At 31.0% G+C, this 19,299-nt stretch overlaps 2 protein-coding genes across 3 annotated transcripts; one reads left to right on the forward strand and one right to left on the reverse strand.

The window, feature by feature from the left end:
• Positions 1-237: 237 nt before the first annotated feature.
• LOC123709689 (drebrin-like protein B) lies at positions 238-8,802 on the forward strand. Its single transcript, XM_045661184.1, has 9 exons — positions 238-458; positions 939-1,110; positions 2,805-3,042; positions 5,239-5,336; positions 5,775-5,851; positions 6,246-6,383; positions 7,013-7,641; positions 7,839-7,934; positions 8,591-8,802. Exons 1-9 carry the CDS (start codon positions 376-378, stop codon positions 8,740-8,742), a joined length of 1,683 nt encoding a protein of 560 aa, XP_045517140.1. The 5' UTR covers positions 238-375; the 3' UTR covers positions 8,743-8,802.
• Positions 8,803-12,800: 3,998 nt separating this feature from the next.
• Positions 12,801-18,965, reverse strand: LOC123709867 (MATH and LRR domain-containing protein PFE0570w-like). Of its 2 annotated transcripts, none has more exons than XM_045661457.1 (7): positions 18,813-18,965; positions 18,363-18,584; positions 17,923-18,040; positions 15,072-17,496; positions 14,385-14,650; positions 13,377-13,581; positions 12,801-13,056 (listed from the first exon to the last, which is right to left on the reverse strand). In XM_045661457.1, the coding sequence occupies exons 2-7, from the start codon at positions 18,577-18,579 to the stop codon at positions 12,976-12,978; spliced, it is 3,312 nt and encodes a 1,103-aa protein (XP_045517413.1). In that variant the 5' UTR covers positions 18,580-18,584; positions 18,813-18,965; the 3' UTR covers positions 12,801-12,975. The 2 variants fall into 2 exon arrangements, with proteins under 2 accessions (XP_045517413.1, XP_045517412.1); XM_045661456.1 differs by having other exon boundaries at positions 18,363-18,587.
• Between the last annotated feature and the right edge of the window lie 334 nt (positions 18,966-19,299).

Here is a 19,299-nt window from a genome sequence, read left to right on the forward strand (position 1 = left end):
CCGTTAATATAACATTAGGGACATATATAAACTATCGTCGAAAGGTAAAATAAAATAGTCTGGAAATTATACATAAAATGTTAATACAATCTGTAACTTTTATACAAAAGTAAATATTTTGTTTTTATGGCGGTTGCACATTAAACAGTTATAATAATCTGTATCAATATGGTGTAGCTGTCGCTAGACAATTGACAACACATCATCTAACATTATAACCAAACTGTCAAACGAAGCGTCAAACCATGGTCATTGGTCCGTGGTCGTGAAAATCGAAAATTTAAGTAAATTCGATCTGAAAGTTGTGACTAAGACAAATCGCTGTAGTTATATAGGTAGCGTAACGCGGAATTCTGATTTGAAAAATTATGTAAAATGGCTATAAACTTAGACAAATTTAAGGCTGATCTTCTTGCGGCGTGGAAAGATGTTTTAGATGAGAAATCTGAAACTGATTGGTAAGTTGAATGATTCTTACTTGCTTATAAATTAAGTAAACAATACATATTAGTAAGCTGATGGAGTCATAACCGTTCCCTTTATCTTCATACGAATGCAGTAAATAATGTGGGATGAAACTATTACAATAATTTAATACCTATTTTAAGCTATTGGTCTCATACTCTCGTAAATTTTTAATTTATATATACCGTATAATAAAGACTTCAGATGATTATGCTGCATTGCTTATGAGTTCTAGAAAGGGTGAGTAATTGGTTTTACCCATTTATGGAAAGTTGAATTTTAAATGTAACATATGAAAATTTTATGTGCAAAGTTATATAGTGTATACATTAGTGTTTATATTTTGCTGAATAGTGTATCAAGTCCTAGTTTGTGCTGAAATTTTGTAGATTACATTCATATTATTTTCTTGGTAAAGGTGCTTGTAAATAAATAGTAAATATTATCTTTATCAGCTCTATAAATTTTTCCAGGGCCCTATTTAGTTATGATGGGATGTCAAATGACCTTAAATTTATCAGCAAAGGAGATGGAGGTCTCACTGAACTTGTTGATGAATTCAATAGTGGCAAGATACAGTATGCTTTTTTAAAAGTAGACATTCCAAATAGTACAATATCAAAATATGTGCTTATCAATTGGCAGGTGAGATAAGATAATTATCTTATATTGTTTTTTTTATATTAAATTAGGTTTACATATATTCTAATGATTAAGAAATACAACCCTGTTGCTTGTTGTCACTCTCGCAATATTTTGGAAATATTATATAGCTAGTTGAGGTTTGGAAAAACATTATTAAAAACACTTCCTTGTGCTTATGTGTTTCAGCGTAGATACTTAAGCCTTTAATTAAAAGTACCTTTTTACAATTAACCTTTGTGGTTTAGATATTAAAGTTCAGTGTTATATTCTGGGTTGAATTCTCTAGAATTGAAAATTGGTTTTGGGTTGGCAAGTATAAAAAGCAGATAATACTTGCCTATAGAAAAAAAATGACTATTTATTACATATTGTGTGAAATTATTCAGAATACTCCATTATTACTATTGGTTATTGTTAAATACAGTGTCTTTGTCATTGTTCTAAATATAGATTTGTTCATGATAAGAGTGCAACTGTGAAAGCATAACACGGCCTGTGTTATGCTTTCACTACAGAAACATATTCTTTATACTCAATACTTAATTACTTTTTAAGTGTATTAATATAAATAATATGTCACATAAAAATTAAAATGCCAGCTTATAAAGACTGTCCTTGAACATTAATAGATTAAACACGAATTGGCTCAATTATAACTAATCAAGATTTACTAATCTTAATTATTTTTAATTTATTAACTTCTTAGGCCCCTTGTAGGCTATGAATCATGTCCTATTTAAATGATCTGCATGTTGCAAGAATATTGAAGTAGGATTATTTTTTTTTTATATAAGTTCAACACAGAATACAGTGGTACAACATACAAATTTAAGTTCCGTAAATCTGTAACTTGTAATTGTATCTAAATTGGGTCATATCTCATAGCAATTGAAATGAATGGAAATGCCATCAATCAGCACCCAAAACCACCTCAGTTATTTTTGTGTAGTATTTTTGAATAAGAAAATGATTTCAAGCTTTATTTCAAAAGACATTTAATTCATGGGACCTAAAACTATAAAAATAAATGTGCTCATGTTTTCCAAATGTGCGATAAATAAAAAACGCAAATCCAACTTATAAAAAATGCTTCTTAAACGATGGAAACAGACTCGGGTGTAGTCTGTTGGTGTACTGTGTGATTTCTCATATCTAAAAGCAAAATATGACTTTCTCAGCTGCTCATATGTCAAAACACATTTATATTAGGGTACTAGTATATTGAGGTATATACATTTATATATATATATATTATTTCGCTAATTTCAATACTACTAAAATTTTGCATCTGTTATACCAATCCATATTGTATGGGTTTGCAGGTGGGCTGGTTTTGGTAGAAATATATTTCTTTCTTTAAAGAAATTATAAATTTTACAAATGCAAAATGTGTCTGTACTATTGAGGGATACAGAACTGAAACCTTATGTTTAGTTTAATTTATTTTTTATTTTATTTAATATAAAATTTGGTACTTAACTAAATAATAAAATACACATTATGACTTCTTTAATTTTTTTAACAGTATATCCAATTCATCACCTAATCACCGTTAAATAAGTTCTTATGTTTATCAATTCTCAAATATACACTGAGCAATTGTCAGAGAATGTTTACTGAGCTACAAACATGGCATGGAACAAAGTTATCTTAGTATATCATTGATTAATTAATCATTAAATTATTTTTCTTAGGGAGAAGGAGCTCCAACTGTTCGTAAAGGGACGTGTGCCAATCACATCAAGCATGTCTCTCAGTTCTTTAATGGATTCCATACGACAATTCATGCGCGGACTGAAGATGACCTGGATGAGAAAATAATCCTAGACAAGTTGGCTAAAGCTGGTTCAGCATTTAACTTTAAGTCTAATAGAAATGAGGAGCAGCAACCTAGTGGACCAATTGGCACTAGTTATCAAAAAGTTAATCCAGGTTAGTTGGAACGCACTTTTATTGCATAAACGTTATATGTATACAACTGTTTAAGATCTTGATTTGAGTAATTTCTTTGAATCTTGTTCTTGTTCTAAGGCCCGTCACGAATGTCAATTATACATAAATTAATAGTTTCTGTGTGAAGTTTGACATATTTGACAGCGCTAAAGACAAAATTGTGTCTTGAGATATGTATTAGATTATGGACCTAACAGTTAACAGCCATTCAAGCCTTCGTGTAGAACGATTTCTTATAATATATTATTGACTTTTACTCAAAGTTACACCAAAGCCAAAACGCAATACATATATATTTTATCGAGTTACAATGGCGCAATTACAAATATTCAAGTTAGAGGCAATTAAGTTTGTGACGCCTTCATATCTCGATTAATTATTTTTCCAATCCAACAGTTAAGTTGAAATTGCACGTAAAATAATTTTTGGGCACAAAATTTTACACAAACCATCCAGTTTATAGCCTCTAACCAGTAGTAGGACTGATATGTATAAGTAGATAGGGAGAAGACGGAAGAGAGAAATACTTTTTCAGCACTTTAGTTTTTTTCACTTAAACAAAGTGATGCCTGAGGCTGGGAAGCACAGATGGGGGCGGCGAACTAGCTGTTTTATTCTAGTATATGAAAGTTACCAAATGTACAATACAATAACATATGTTTATTATGGAATATAGGATACATGTATCACTTCCTTGTCATTAAATTTGAATTGGTAGACATCCCCCTTCTCATTGGCAAAGAAGACAGAGGATGTATGTCGAGAGAAAAAGCCGTAAAAATCATCAAACAACACTTATTTTAAAACAAATATCGCAAATTAATTAAAACTAGCACTACCCCCAGGCCCTTTTTTCAACTACATAATCGTTAACTTTATAGTAAGCATTTTAAAACAGCTTTTCTTTAACACAATGACAAGTGAGAGGGGAAAGTTATCAGCAAAATTTGGTGCTGATCTGTAAAACATCATAAATCCTCAATATCGTGATTCCTATTAGGAAGCTAAAGAAATTGGGACCAAAAATCTACGGCCCTAGGCTCCAGTCTACTCAGGTTGCTGGTAAATCCGCCACTGACAACTTAAAAGTAATAAGGTTTAGCTATATATGCCTTTCCAAATTGTTTTAAAATCTTTAACTGTTATGTAACGTAAAAACGAAAAAGTTAGTTTTAGTTTTCTTTAATTATTTCTATTTCATAAAAAGACACATTACCCTTACAAAAAGTAAAGGTACATCATGTTTTTGTGGATAAAGATTTATTACAACTGAAGTTATAAAGATTACAAAATCTTTTCTAATACCTTGAATTGTAATAGCATCTTTATTGCTTTATGTTAAGGTGTTTTTTGCAATACAGAAATATGTCTGTACATTTTCATTCATCAGTTTTGCTTTGATCATTCTTCTGTGGTCAAGTAAATGAGTTAAATAAATGAATTACACAAAGTTAAAAATAAATAGTTCGACGCGGTCGTTATGAATCACTTTCCATTTGTAAAACTGTGATTTTCGATTCATATACAATATTGTTTACCATTTTCAAGAACAATGCAATAATTCCAACGCATTGTGTGTTAATTGTAAACATTACGCCAGCGATATTTGTGATGTACTAGTGTTGCGAACTGGTCCATTATGAGCTTACTGAATTCGCAGAGATACGAAGTGATTTTATCTCGGGGAGTCGCAGGGGAAATTAAAAAAAGAAAGAAAACTTTACGTAGAGGTACCATTGATAAACAATTTTGATAGTCTGTTTATATATAATAGTCTGTGATTTTGCATATATTTGAATTATTTAAACACCGTCCTCTTAAATACTTTTTTTTTAAATATTAACGTTAATAAGTGTACATAAATATGAATAAAAACATTTCGATTGATGATTAATAAGCAAGGAGGTTATAATTAATGTTATCTAATCTCCTTTTTGAATTTCAAGCGGCTATACGACGTGATTAAAAATTTAGGAGAAAATTTATATTCTATGTCATAAGAGTGAGTCATATTAGTGTGTCGCTTTAATATTATAAATCGAATAATTAGATTTAAAAAAAAAACAATGTTACACCGTTGCTGTAAAAAATATGGAAATTACATAACAATTAGCAAAGTTTATCTTCTTTATGACTAACGTTTAAATCACTTCCTGACTTTTGTTTTTCTTTTAGTACAAGAAATTAATTCTAAGGAACGGGACCAGTTCTGGTTGAAAGAGGAACAAGAGGAGAAAAAGAGGGTAGAAGCAGAGAGAAAACAAAGAGAAGAGGTGAGTTTTGTTTAAATTATTTGATTTTTTTTTAATATTTGTTGGATTTTGAGATGACTATGTACTACTATATATTTTTTATCTTTTCCATAATGACTTCAAGTTAGTAATTTTTTTTGTTGCACTGATTTTAAATATTTTTTAAAGGTAATAGCCGTGTCTAATTGGCATCGCCATGATGAGTTTCATTGCAATAAAATGTAGTTTTAGAATATTATGACTTTGGCATCCTCTTTAGAAGCAGTTCCTTTCTAAAAACAAAAATTGTAATACCATTTTACTGAAATAAGTGCAGATCTTAAAACTTTAAGTTATTTATATAATGCAATATGTATTTAATAGTCTTGAACGTAGACCAAAGCCATGAAATTTTATTTATTTTACTATTTTTGGTTTTCTTTCTTTCGAGTTAAAATGGAAAATTTTATCAATGTATAGGAAAAGAGGAAAGCTGAGGAAGAAGTTAGAAAAAGGGATGAACGTGAAGCCGCTAAACGGGCGCAGGTTGAACAACAGTAAGTACTTTTAAAATCCGGTCTTCGTAGACAGCTGTAGATCCTATTACTTAAGGAAATTTCTTTCCAAATAAGTTTTATTGGTTCATTATTGACAGTTTAAAAACATTTTATTTCTGAAATTTTCAATGTTTGCTTGTTACAGTTACATGCATATATTTTCATACAAGTTTTGTTAAATTATATACAAATTATTATTCGTTTTGACATAACATAAATTATCATTATTCATTTTAATTTATTTTACTGTTTTATATATTAAAAATTAGAAAAAAAGCGATTATTTATTGTATCCCAGACATAATTCCGTATTATATGGATTCGATATGATTTTGACATCAAAGTATGTCCAATGAAATATCCAATATTTCACTTTGGAAACACTTAATTACAGAAATATTCCTCAAGATAAAGCGCCTAGGACGAGCGTAAGTGAGCGATCAGTTGAGGCTCGAGAACTTATTGGCGCCTCGACGTCGGCTGCTAGAAAGATGTTTCAGCAAAATCTTGCGCAGGGACAGATTTATAACAAGTGAGTGGTGAAATAAAATGTGGTTTGATAAGCAGAGCTAGTCTGTAATGATGCCGATATTGTGAAATGTTATTTTATAAGCGATATTATAGTGAATTTGAGGAATAAAAAATAGTTTTTGTTAAGGAACTTTGAATTGCGTGGAACTCAATATGGAAATTCGGAATATTAATTGAAATTGCGTTTTGAATTTCATTTTAAAACTAACAACTTCTTTTTTTAAATTTAACAATTTTACATAGAGGAATTTTATTTATTTATTTATTAAGAAGATTAACAGCACAATACAGAAATAGATGTATATATATATAACAATATGGGCCAATTAAATCTAAAATATTCACATAGTTTTTTTTCTTCAAATAAGCAGGAAATAAAACCAATTATTTTGGTTTTAGAATAAAAAAGAAAATTGAATTAGTTGACAATGGATCGATCATCTATAATGATCGAAATAGATTTATGTCAAAGCTCTCCTTGCTGTCACGGCACTCGTGGCGAACATGTCAATGTCAATAGTCAACTCATTAAATCTGTTCGCTGCTCTAACCATAAAGTTATGTTGTTGTTTATTAATGAAAAAGTATTTCTATTTCAATATCCTTGAATAAAGATTTTATTTTTTTAAGGTCATCAAATATTCCAGAAAAGCCGGTCAGAAGTTCAGTAATAGCGCAAAGAATCAATGCATTCTCCCAAAATACATCCCAACCGTCGTCACCGATTCATACACCAAAATCGCCGACACAACTTGAAGCCAAAGATAATATAACACCCATAGAGAAATCACCCACAGGCAAACCACCAACTCCAGCCACAGAGAAGCTGTCTATAGACAAGGAGGAAGCCACAGATTCACAGGAAGACCAAAAAAGTCCACTAAAGAACATAGACAAAATAAAGATGAGCCTGGAAACACCATCACAGATACAATACGAACCGATAATTGATCCAACAGATCTTAGTCCGAGCACAGAAAACGAACCGAGCTCATTTAGTTCTGTCAATTACACAGAGTATCTCGATTATAGAGATTTGAAGCAATGCGAGCCGATGATCAAACAGAATATTCTGGAAAATGATATTTTCGACCCGGCTTACTCGAGTTCGAACGAAAATGATGATGATGATTCCGATAATAAGTTTAGTACGATCAAGAGGTCGCCATATAGTAAAAATAGTGACGCGGAGTTAAGTAGACAAAATACGGTGATTGAAAATGTTAATTATAAAAAAGAAAATGGGGCCACACATGAAGGTAACTATTGACCATAGATATTTTTATTAATAGACTTACTAGTAAAGTAAGTGCAAATTTTTGTTGTTCGATTTACCTATGTTTGTTTAATATTCCACTTCGAAACAGTCCTGTGTTTGATCCTTCAAAATCGATTAAGTAGTTTTGATATTTGACGACGGTTTAATTTTTTGAAACTATTTGCTGTGGTTTTGCAGATGTGTCGCCCGAAGGTTTGGAAGAGAGCTCGATATATGAAGATTTGGATGATGACCCCGGTCTAACTGCAAGAGCCCTGTATGATTATCAAGCCGGTATGTATAATACAAAGATATTAAATCCTTTATTTAAAAAACAAAATCAGACAGAGACAAAAGAGGAGATTGGTTAAAACTGATTGAGTTTTTATTTTGTTCGATTTTATTTAAATATGTCTTGGATATTACTTAATTGTCTTTGAATTACATATTTCATTTAAAAAAATCCGTTTTGGAAGGCTTTGGAACGGACCACTGCCTTCTATTTTCTTTTATCAATTCTCTCAACCCTGAGGTTGAACCTACAATGAGAGTCACATGCTGAAGCCGTGCTAAGGGTAGTCTTACGAATGGGAAAAAATATGATTTCAACAGGAAATGTTATATGTAGGCAAAAAACCGACCGGTTCTAGGCCGGCAACGCACTTGCGAGCCCTCTGGCTATGTAAATGTCACTTTACATAAGCCTCCTGCCCGTTTGCCTCCTATAACTTAAAAAAAGAACAGTGGGAACGGTTATGCAACTTAATATTTCTCTTATTAATTTTTGTAATAATTATGTATTTAATTTTTAAATACAAAGCATCAGGATAATTACTTATACTAAACAACTTTTTTACGTAATACATGTTGATTGTATTACAATGACGAGTCGTAAAAAAAGCTTTGCAGCAAAATTCTATTAATACATTACATATTTACTTTCTTTTCAGCCGACGAATCCGAGATAACATTCGATCCGGGTGATATAATTACTCATATAGAACAAATAGACGCGGGTTGGTGGCAAGGCCTCGGGCCTCATGGCGTTTTTGGTCTTTTCCCCGCCAATTATGTTGAATTAATGCCTTGTGTACCTCGCTAAGCATTGCTTTCAGTATTTTGTACCACAGACTGACAAAATTGGTTTTTTTAACGGACTAGAGATTACGGAGATTACGGAGATTACTAACGGATTGACATTGCGTTGACAGTTGACATTGACAGCTGATAGTTGACACTTGGTTGATGTTGTTAAATTAATTAATCTTTTAGTATTATCTTGTGTCGCGCGATTTGGATCGAGTTCATGAATTAGTATTGCCATTGGCTACTTGATTTTTAACAAAACTGTGTTGCTACTTAATGTATAATGGCCGAAAAATTAAACTCTTTTTCTTTTTGTCTATAGAAATTTTATTAACACAAGTAAATTGTCAAAGTGACAGCGTAATGTTACCCATCTTTAGGCCAGGTTAATGTTATATTATGTATTATTATTTGGCCGATTTAATGTAATTTATAACGACCACTCCTTCAACTGAGTTTTAATTTAATTTTACTGACAAAAAGCTATTTTTACGTTTAGCAGTTATTACAATATTCTAATAAGCATATTGTAAAAAAAAACATTCTGAGTTTAATATGGAACGTAGACTTAATATACGGGAATGCTTCAGAAAAGAGATTTAGCGCTACGTCTGACTTCCGTATGCCAAAAGTTTATTGGATTTTGGCATATGACAGTGTTACCATGGCAACCATTCTTTTTTCACGGTTGGAAACACTAGTCTACATTTTATATTAAAACCATATAAATCTAATAATAGTCAAGGTCTAATTTTTATAAGAATTTTTAATAACAGTCTCAAATTTCAACGATTTTTATAAATCTCTCAAATAAAATATAATAGTTCGATAGGTTTTATTTGGATCTTTAAAGACATTTAATTCTAACTACTTTAAATTTGAATTTTGACAGTGATTACTGTGTACACATAAAGGTGGTTAATTTTCTAGTTTTTAATTAAATAATCCGATTTTATTTTGCAATTTATTGACGCGAGTGCTATTACATGCAATAATTATTCCACAATAACCTTATTGGTTGTAGGGATTTGGCAAAATCAATTTTAGAATGTCCTTTTCTATTTATTAAGAAAAGAGTGAGATGGCTAATGAATTTTTATTACCATGCCAGATTCCTACAACCGTAGTTATTTAAAGTTATATGTATATTGTGATTCCAGTTAAGTTTAGCTAGCTAAATGTTTTTTTTATAATACTCTAAACGCTAACGCTAATTTAGGTGCTGTTGTCTATGGCTCATCTCTTTGGCTACCATTACGTCATGGTCACTGTCAAATGTGTCAAACTTCATTTGGGTTGACAGCTCTTTAAACTTGACTATGGTTAATTAAGAGCGCCTTTGACTTCAAATATTTCTTTGGCGATTTCTTACTCATAAACGTATGGATACGGGCAAATATCTTGAACAAATGTCCTAGCCTGCGCAGAAGCGATGTTTAGGTATCACTGGTGGTGCGCGGCGGTGGAAGAGTGACGTGTCGATCGCGTGATTGGTAAATCAGTTGACGTGTGTATCCTGCGCCTTGTACGATGCGCAAACTTTCCCCCCACTCCCTTGTTTAATGCTCAAGAATTTTGCCGGTATCTATATAACCTTAATCTTTATTACACATTTAACTAAAACACTGACGCTCTCAATTTGACATTGACGTCTGACAGACTAGTCAGCTTATGAATTGGTTAGCCTAAGCTCGGTTCAATTTTTTTTTTTAAATATAACCAAGCTGATTTTAAGTCAAGGAATTTTCGAAGGTCCCATATAAATGTATTTAATTTAAAAATTACTGTCAATTTTGAGATTTTGGTGACCAAATACAAAAAAATCTTTGATTTGGCCATTGTTTTTGTTAAGACTGTTTAACGTTAGTTTTTCATATTAGTTGTAAGTTTTGTTTGTATTATCCAGTGTTTAATCAAAACTACCCTCAAAATTGTGTCTTAGTAGTGCCAATGATATATCCAATTTTATACCTTTTTGTACTCCAGTGTAATCCCATTTATAGTGTAGGCACTACATTTATTCATAAGGTTAAGAGCTATTTTGGACAGTTTGGTTAAATATTTTTTATCAATTTTAAGTTAGTTTTAAATGTATTTTATATATTTTGAGTACTCTGCGATAAATGCATATCGATTTTAAACCTTTACAATAAATTAACAATTTTCTTAACCTACAGAGTAAAAATAAAACTAATAAAAAGTAAATTAAAACAACTTTAAAAAGTTTGGTCCCTGTGGCAGTGTACCATTAACACTGGCAGCATTTCCTCGCTGTATTGCGATACTTATTCGTTGAGCGAGGGAAGCACCAGCTCTGGGGTCACGAACATTATCTATGAATCTATTTCAAACGTAGGAAAAGTCTCCTGATGTCGACAATCACCTTAAATTTCGTCTAGTATGCGGTAAAGAAAGTTTAACAAATAGATATTTATTCAAATCCAAAATATATTTAGATTACACTAATTCACAGATTACACTCTACAATAATATTTATTAAATTTGATTTACTGACTTAAACGCGAATTTGTTTAATAACTTGACGCTTCCAATGCCACGTTTGACAGATGTTTATTCTATACAGGAAGATATAAAACTCAATAATAAATGTAAAAATTGGGTGTTTGTGCGGGCTTCGCCAGTGTTGTCAGCATGTAAATTTTATTTAGCCAATGTTAAATAAAAAAAACAATTACTATAAAGTTTATTTGGATCTGCATAAGTCCATGTGCATATATCGTCCAGTACTATAACACATTATGCATAATCATTATTTTGTAAGGGTTGGTGCGGTATTTGAGTCACAAATTGTATATTTAGTTTATAATATGTTAAGGTTTTCGTTCGCATTTATAGACTTGTTCCATATAATTTAGTAGAAAATTATTATTGCAAATTAATTATAATAATGCATTTTCCATTGGCATAGCCCAGGCTGGCGAATATGGACCATAATATATTTACTTATTAAAAATTCTAGGGTTTCTTTATTCACACTTCGACATTAAACGTTGACTGGTGTCGATAATAGATGACCCCATTTTGAAGGCATTTCTTAGGTACCTAGTGAGTTCCTATAATCACAACCCTATAGCATTTTTATATCTTTTGACTTAGTGATAGGAAACGACTGCAAGAATGTGACCCCAAGTTAGTTTCAAGCGTGTATGGTGCTCCATCAGTGTAACATAGTGTACATTTGTATCCTATTTTCGAAATAAACAGTCCTAGTTTAACAGAAATTTGTTTTTTTATCTATCCCTTACTATAAAAATCACTCACTATATATTAGGACGTTACATATGAAATTGGCGTTTTGATATTGGAGGAAAAAAGTTTTATTTTATTTATATAGAATACATATATGTATTTAATGAATCATTGCTATCGGTGCACTTATAGCTAGTTCATTGATCCCTTTACTAAAAAAACACCATTCGGTCGAGAATCAATAAAATCTTTAAAGGCGGTTTCGACTGCCAAAAAGGTAATTTAGGTACCTTTAGGTTTAGGCTAATTTAGGTAGGTATGAGTACGGTAGATATTGTACAATTTCCCAATGAAGCTCCTCCAATTTGGAAAATGAAATGAACCATGGCTTTCGAACAACAAATGCACGAATAAATTGCTGTAGAAAATTGAATTTGGAATTCCTAAGACGATTTGATGTCAGTAGTCAATACGACAAAACGCCAATATTATGTAATGTTTATAACTTAATATAATAAATATGTTTAAAATATTAATAGAAGAGATTTAGTTGTGTTAAGCAGCAGAAGCATTAATCACGTCATTAGAACTTTCTACTTGTTTGAAAAACGTCTTAGAAAAAATATTTTGTGTTATCATATTTAATTTACAGATAATTTTTAACCCATTTCAAAACACCGAAGGAAGATAAATTTGACTTGTAATTTGTTGTATACTTATGTAAGATTACATATTGGCTATTTTGCAAAAAAACCCGTTCGTTTATTATAATTTATTTAGAACTTCTTCGTATCCTAAATTTACAATTTATTTATTAACGTAATTTGAAAAGAAAAACACAATTAGATTAAAATAACATCAAACAAGATTTTATAGCTTTATTGTAACGGTCGTGTATACAGTAGGAATCTTGTTTTTTTATTAACTTTTAAGGATCTAAAAATACCTTGTAATACGCGTGTAGATATTTATTTATATTTAAATGCACAGCATATCTTAAACTGAAAACAACTTAAAATTGACAATTACAATAAATTGATTAACAATTAGTTTGAGTCACAATACTAGAATATACACTGGGTCTAGGTAAAGGTATGAGGTTAACGCCGCTAGGAACCACCTGAAAAAAAAGAATTGCATAGTATGAAAATGTAATGTATTTGTATACAATAAAATGCTGTGGGCATTATAATTTATTTTAAAAAATACAGAAAAACGGGTTTTTAATTAAATCACAATTCATACACACAAACATTAGGGAGCGTTCAAGTATTATGTCGCGAATGGTAAGTTTTAGGTAATGTAAAAGTCACTGGGTGTGGTCACGAAACGTTTTACTATTGGGTACAGAAAAATTCAGCAGAAAAAAAAATCGTTAAACTTAACCTTCACATGAACAATTTAACTTTGCTTAATAGCTTTTAAATGAATTATGTATACCTTATGACGTATATCTTGTGGCAAAAAGTCGATAATAAATTCGTAAAAGTCAAAATGTGTATCGATAATTTTGAGGCGCGCCATCTCTAGTTTCAAATTGGTAACTGCCGGTTCAGGAGCTACGTCTAAGCGCCTTATGTCTTGAGTGAATTTGTATATCATTTCCACTATTTTCTCGGCACGAACGCGGGCTTTATAATCATATCTATAAGAAAAACATTTATTACACAGAAATTCCACATTATAATGACCCCATACAAATGACTAGCCTTCATCTAAACAAAATATCTTTACTCTGGGACTCAAACCAAGCATTTCGGAGAATGGACACCTATACACAATATTAAACCCATCAAAAGAAAAATATTACATAATATTTTGGACGACCTTAGGTTGGTACTAAGGGAAAAAATAATTTGCAAAGAATTGTCAGTGCAAACCTTATAATACAACCAAGATAATAATAATGATTAATCAAAACCAATTCGGCTAACATAACAATAAACTTACCAGAACAATGAGAGGAATAGCAAAGAAGGTATAAAATAAAATATAAATTTCCACAGACTGGCTAATGTACATTCGAAGATAATAGTGCAGAAGTCAAATTTTTTTAGTACTCCTTTAGAACTATGAGTTTTTGGAATAAAATAATCTTTTTATAAATTAAATATTAAAGTTACAGAAGTGTAAAAACACACGTAAGAAACTTCTTTATGACCTTATTTTTCGAAAAATTATCTACTATATGCAACTTTACAGAAATTGGTTATAGGAAGTTAAATTAGATTAGTTTAACAAAAGGCTTTTATTATCATAGATATGAATACAAATAATACAATAATTTTATTTTACCTTATTACTACTAAGATTTATACAGAATTTCATTAATTGTTATAATTCTATCGAATTGTTGGTCGAATCAACCGTGGAAAGAAAAAGATGGCTCGTAACGGAAAAATGTGACGGTTAATTATTTCCACTTCAAAAAATTAAAAAAAAACTTACTTTGGCTCCAGTTTCTGTTCCAAAAATGTGTACAAATGCTTATTTGCCCAAGCCGCATTTCTCGGTTGAAACCTCTTTGGAGGCTTATATTTAATGTCTTCAAAGAACTCTGGTGGAAGCACATTAAAGAACATTTTATCGGCAGGTTTGACCTTTTTATTTCCTATAGGTTTTGGTCGCTTGATGGCTGGTTTTTGTGGTACTTTGAAGAAGGTGTTTGTGTTTTGAGGCTTTAAATTTTTGCGCCAATCGTAAACTTCCGCTTCCTGTAAATTGTAAAGTAGTTAATTCCGTCATCCACAGACCGATAAATTAGTTAATGTAACATGTAAAATCTAACTATCGAGTTTTCGCGGTGTAGAGAAACTTTCTACCGAGCCAATGGTTGCCACAAAATACTTAAAAGTCTTTTGGAGTAATGTTGGATTTGATTTGGAAAAACAAAAAATACACAAATAGTAAATCTTCAGGTTCAATCGACAAGTTTTTCGAAATTTCTGTCCTGTCAAGTACCAAATCGAAGATATAGACAATCGCCAAATAACTGTTATGTTTCCGACGACAAATTTACATTAAAGTCTTAGAAGAGATAACAATCTTTATGAGTAATAGAGAAACTCTAAGTAATCGTAATAGACAAGTATAAACATTTTTTCTTAAAATAAAAATATGAACATAAAAACTTACAAATCTCTTTTTCTTCTCAGCATTTTCAACTCTTATCTTCTCAATAAGTTCTGCCATTTTTTGTCTATTAACGCCTTTTTTTGAAGCTTCTTTAGCCTGTGTGCTGTCAAAAATGGGATATTCTGTAGAATTGGCTTGAGGCATCTGACTAATATCTTCATTATCATTAAGTAGATTGTTCGTTTTTTCGGCATAACTATCTTGATCGTTAGTTTCTGACATTTCATCATTATTGCTTGCGTTATTGTTATATTGGTTATCACTGTCATCGTTCTCTTCTATTTGTTGTTCACTATCGGATTGTATTATCTCTTCTTGTTCCTCGTCTTCAGAATGATTTTCAACTTCATCTTCTTCTCGTTCGTTCTCTGTTTGATTTGTGTCCTCATCGTAACTACTTTCTGCCATCTGTTCTTCGCAAGCTGATTCATTTGCGTCATTAATGGGTTCTATAATTTCTTCCTGTTCACCTCCTGATATATTTTCATCTTCATACTCATGATCAGTTTCTGCCACTAGTTCTTTGTCATACGATTCATTAGGCATATCACTTGTAGTTTCTCTCAATTCTTCCTGCAAAACATCTTCTGCTTCATCATCAGTTACTACCACTTCTGATTTTTCATCTTCCTCAGTTTGATTTCCAACTTCATTGTTTATTTCTGTCATTTGTTTTTCATCGTTTGATTGGCTAGCATTTGCACAATCCAATTTTTTTTTCTGATTCATGACGTCTGTTGAATTTTCTGCTTCATAATTGTTGTAAGATTCTGCTACTTGTTCTTGATCAATTGATTGATTTTGTTCATCATTTGTAAATTGTTCTACCTCATCGTTTTCTTCTGATCTATTTTCAGCTTCATCGTCGTTATTACTTACCATTTCCTCTTGATCAGCTATTTGATCATCTTCGTCATAATTTGACGATTCTTTATAAATTTCCCCTTCGTGATTGAACATTTGATTAATTGTTTCATCTTTATCATTGGGTTCTGCTAGTTGTTCTTGATTAACCAATTGGTTTTTTAATTCAACCACGGATTGTTTTTCAATTTCATTATTAATTTCAACAATAATATTGAGGTTATCATTGATCTGACTTTCTTCATTAATGGATTTATTGTCATCAGTTTCAGGAGGTTCATCGGCGGGGTCATTATAATTAAAATATTTGCCTGGCTCCGTTTTATTATGAGTATTATTTGTTTGATAAATGTTGGATATATTTGTCTTTTTTGAAATATCCTGACTTCTGAAATTTCCAACAGTATGACGTTTAGCGGTTTTTTCCATAACAAGAGTTCTCAATGATTTTCTAGGAGTGAAATCTTTACCAAACGTTTGTCTCATTGTTTTTCTAGTTGTTCTATGAGAGTCCCATCCTGAATTATTCACACTTGAATTAGATGTTCCTTCTGATACTCTTGTATTGTCTTTTAATGTCATATTTGAGTGTTCTTTTCCTAAACCTTCATTTTCAATATTTGCTGGAATGCTAGTATTACAGTTTTTATCATTTTGTATCTGATTATTATTACTATTCTTAAAAGATTTTTCAGTCTCTTTAAATATGCTTTTATTAAAATGTGTCTGATTATGATTGCCTGATGTGTCCTTTAACTGTGATTTGTTGTTTTTACTGATGCTTTGATTTACAAGTGTTTCATTATGATCAGCTGATGTATCCTTCAACTGTAACTGTGTTTTACTAAGGTTTGGATTTTCAATAATATCATTGTTGTCACGAACTAGTGTATTATCCAACGAGTTCTCTTGATCTATAGACTTGTTCTGGATTTCTTGTAAATGTACAGATTTTTCACTAATTTTTTTATGATTTGGAGTCTCTTCATCTGACATACTTCCTATCATAGTTGATGATGGCAAAGGATTACTCCAATCTTCATCAATAACACTTTGAATCGATGATCTAACATGTAGTTTCACACTAGACCTTCTATTAAAAGTAAATATTTGTTTTGGAGAAATTTCATGCATATCTACATCTGAGGCAGATGGTACATTATTTAAACCCATATCTGAGATTTTGGGTTTTGTTTTTGGTTCTTTACCAAACAAATTATGGGATTTTCTACATTTTAGTGGCACATCAATACTGGAGGAAGAGGTATTTGCACGATCCTTTTTAAGGTTTTTTAAAAGTTCTTTCGGAAGCATTTCTATAGATTTGTCCTTTGTGTAGTTAAAAATTTTCTTTGGCACAATGTTTATGCTATCGTCAGAATCAGAACTTTGTTGTGATGAATATTTTCTTTTTTGTTGAACGATAGTCATATTTTTAAAATAGTTTTGTTTTGTGCTTTCTTTATGTGAAAAGATGTTTTTCCGTTGAGGGGTTGCAATGCTTTGAATGGATTCACCATCACTACTATCTGGTATTTCTATAGAGAATTCTTTTTCTGGGCTGGAACAAATGTGGAGTGAATATAACAAATAAAGTGTGTTGTCAGAATATGTCCTATACCTGGCAACATATAAATAATATGTAGGCAATTATTGTAAAGTAAATCTCACATTAAGTTAGCAAACAATAGCAAATTTTGGCCAATCGAAAAAAATATTATCACAGCATCATGGCTCATGATATAGATATAGGAGTTGGTGGGAATACATAGTTTAATTTAACATGTAGCAATATAATTAATAAAAACTTAACTTAACTTTAAGTGATGTGTATGGCTGTGTAAATCTATCTAACAAGCATACAAAGAATATCCTAAAACTAAGGCCTAAGTTACACACTGGTAAAAGGGGCTTTTAATCTTTTAATATTGTTTGTTTCACATAAAATAACAAGGTAGATACTTGGTATGAGAATAATCAATCTTACCTTGATGGTTCTATATTGATATCATCTAAAACATTATTCGCTACTGGAGGGTTCATATTTTCATACAATTCTTGCATATCTCTTGAATTTTCATTAAGGTTTTTCCACCAACTTTTGCCTGAAATTAATATGAAATCTAGTAGGCTATGAATGTCAAAAACATCAAATATTTTTCAATAAAAACTTACAACAAGTTTAACCTACTTGAAATGTTACAGTATAACTCTACTTCTATTAATGGCAATAATATAAGTTTTAAGCAATACAATTATTAAAGATAATGTAATCTGAATCCAGTTTGTATAAAAGGGTGAATTAAGTTAACTGACGAGACTGAACTGTTGCCTCGTTTTTATCTCCAAGTCTTAAAAGGCAAAGCCTTGAAGGTAAGTGGCAACGGCTTATTCCTATCATGAATGAATATAGCTGGACCAACTTACGTAAAGGTTCCTGAATATCAGTGTCATCATTTAATATAGATTGTCTCTGGGGTAATGGAGACCACTGAAAGGCATCCTCCATAATATTTGTGAGTCGTGGAGTTTGTTTCAAAATTGGAGACGCTAAACTACGAGTTCTTTTGGGCGGAAGTCGGACCCTTCGGGGCGTGATTGCACCGTGAGATCTTGCCGGCGATGGTATACTTGTTTTCGACATTTTTCCTGCTGTAACAAAAATATTGTATAGGAAATTTGTTAACATATATGATTAGTTTTTTATGGATATTTCAATTAGCTCATTTTCCTATTTCTAATAATTAGCCAGTAGAAACTCAAAAATAGATACGCTTAAGAAAAGCACTAATGACACAAATTCAAAAGTTAAATAGGATTTTTAATTAGTATATTTTTATTTACTGACATGTAGTATCAATGTAAAATTGAACTTACCTTGTTTTAGTCACACTGATTCATTTTACAGCGTTCTTGTCAAAATATATTTATAAAATAAATCTCAATTAATTTATGCTACAATACCTATTTTCTATAACTTAATACTATATAGTTTAAACTTGCAGTTTGTGATGTTGAATGTTTTAAAAATTTAAACGCAACCGTTCATTTATTTCTTGACTTAAAAATGACTTGACATTTGACAGTTGGCAGTTGTAAAACTTACAAGCTGAAGCAAGTCGTTTCTTAATCACAGATTATACAATAGAAAGTAGATGGAGAACGCTAAGTATATTATATATATATATATATATATTGCATACTTAATACAATCAAACTATTGCCATAATATGTAAGCTGCCTTAATTCGTCACAGGTTTTGTATGAAGACAATAACGTAAAAATTTATATAAGGGTTACAAAATACCCATACATTCATTGTTTTGTTTGTATGTTTGTTTGCTTGTCAGAATGGATTACAATA

The sequence above is a fragment of the Pieris brassicae genome, chromosome 5 (genome assembly GCF_905147105.1).
Source record: "Pieris brassicae chromosome 5, ilPieBrab1.1, whole genome shotgun sequence".
Classification (NCBI taxonomy): domain Eukaryota; kingdom Metazoa; phylum Arthropoda; class Insecta; order Lepidoptera; family Pieridae; genus Pieris; species Pieris brassicae.

Bases quoted from the DNA above. Each gene is read 5' to 3' on its own strand.
- LOC123709689 (XM_045661184.1), top strand. From the start codon at position 376: ATGGCTATAAACTTAGACAAATTTAAGGCTGATCTTCTTGCGGCGTGG. The intron at 459-938 runs GTAAGTTGAATG...AAATTTTTCCAG, and splicing joins GAGAAATCTGAAACTGATTG to GGCCCTATTTAGTTATGATG. The intron at 1,111-2,804 runs GTGAGATAAGAT...TATTTTTCTTAG, and splicing joins ATGTGCTTATCAATTGGCAG to GGAGAAGGAGCTCCAACTGT.
- LOC123709867 (XM_045661457.1), bottom strand. From the start codon at position 18,579: ATGTCGAAAACAAGTATACCATCGCCGGCAAGATCTCACGGTGCAATC. The intron at 18,041-18,362 runs GTAAGTTGGTCC...TATTAATTTCAG, and splicing joins TGATATTCAGGAACCTTTAC to GCAAAAGTTGGTGGAAAAAC. The intron at 13,057-13,376 runs GTATACATAATT...CTTTTTTTTCAG, and splicing joins CACAAGATATACGTCATAAG to GTGGTTCCTAGCGGCGTTAA.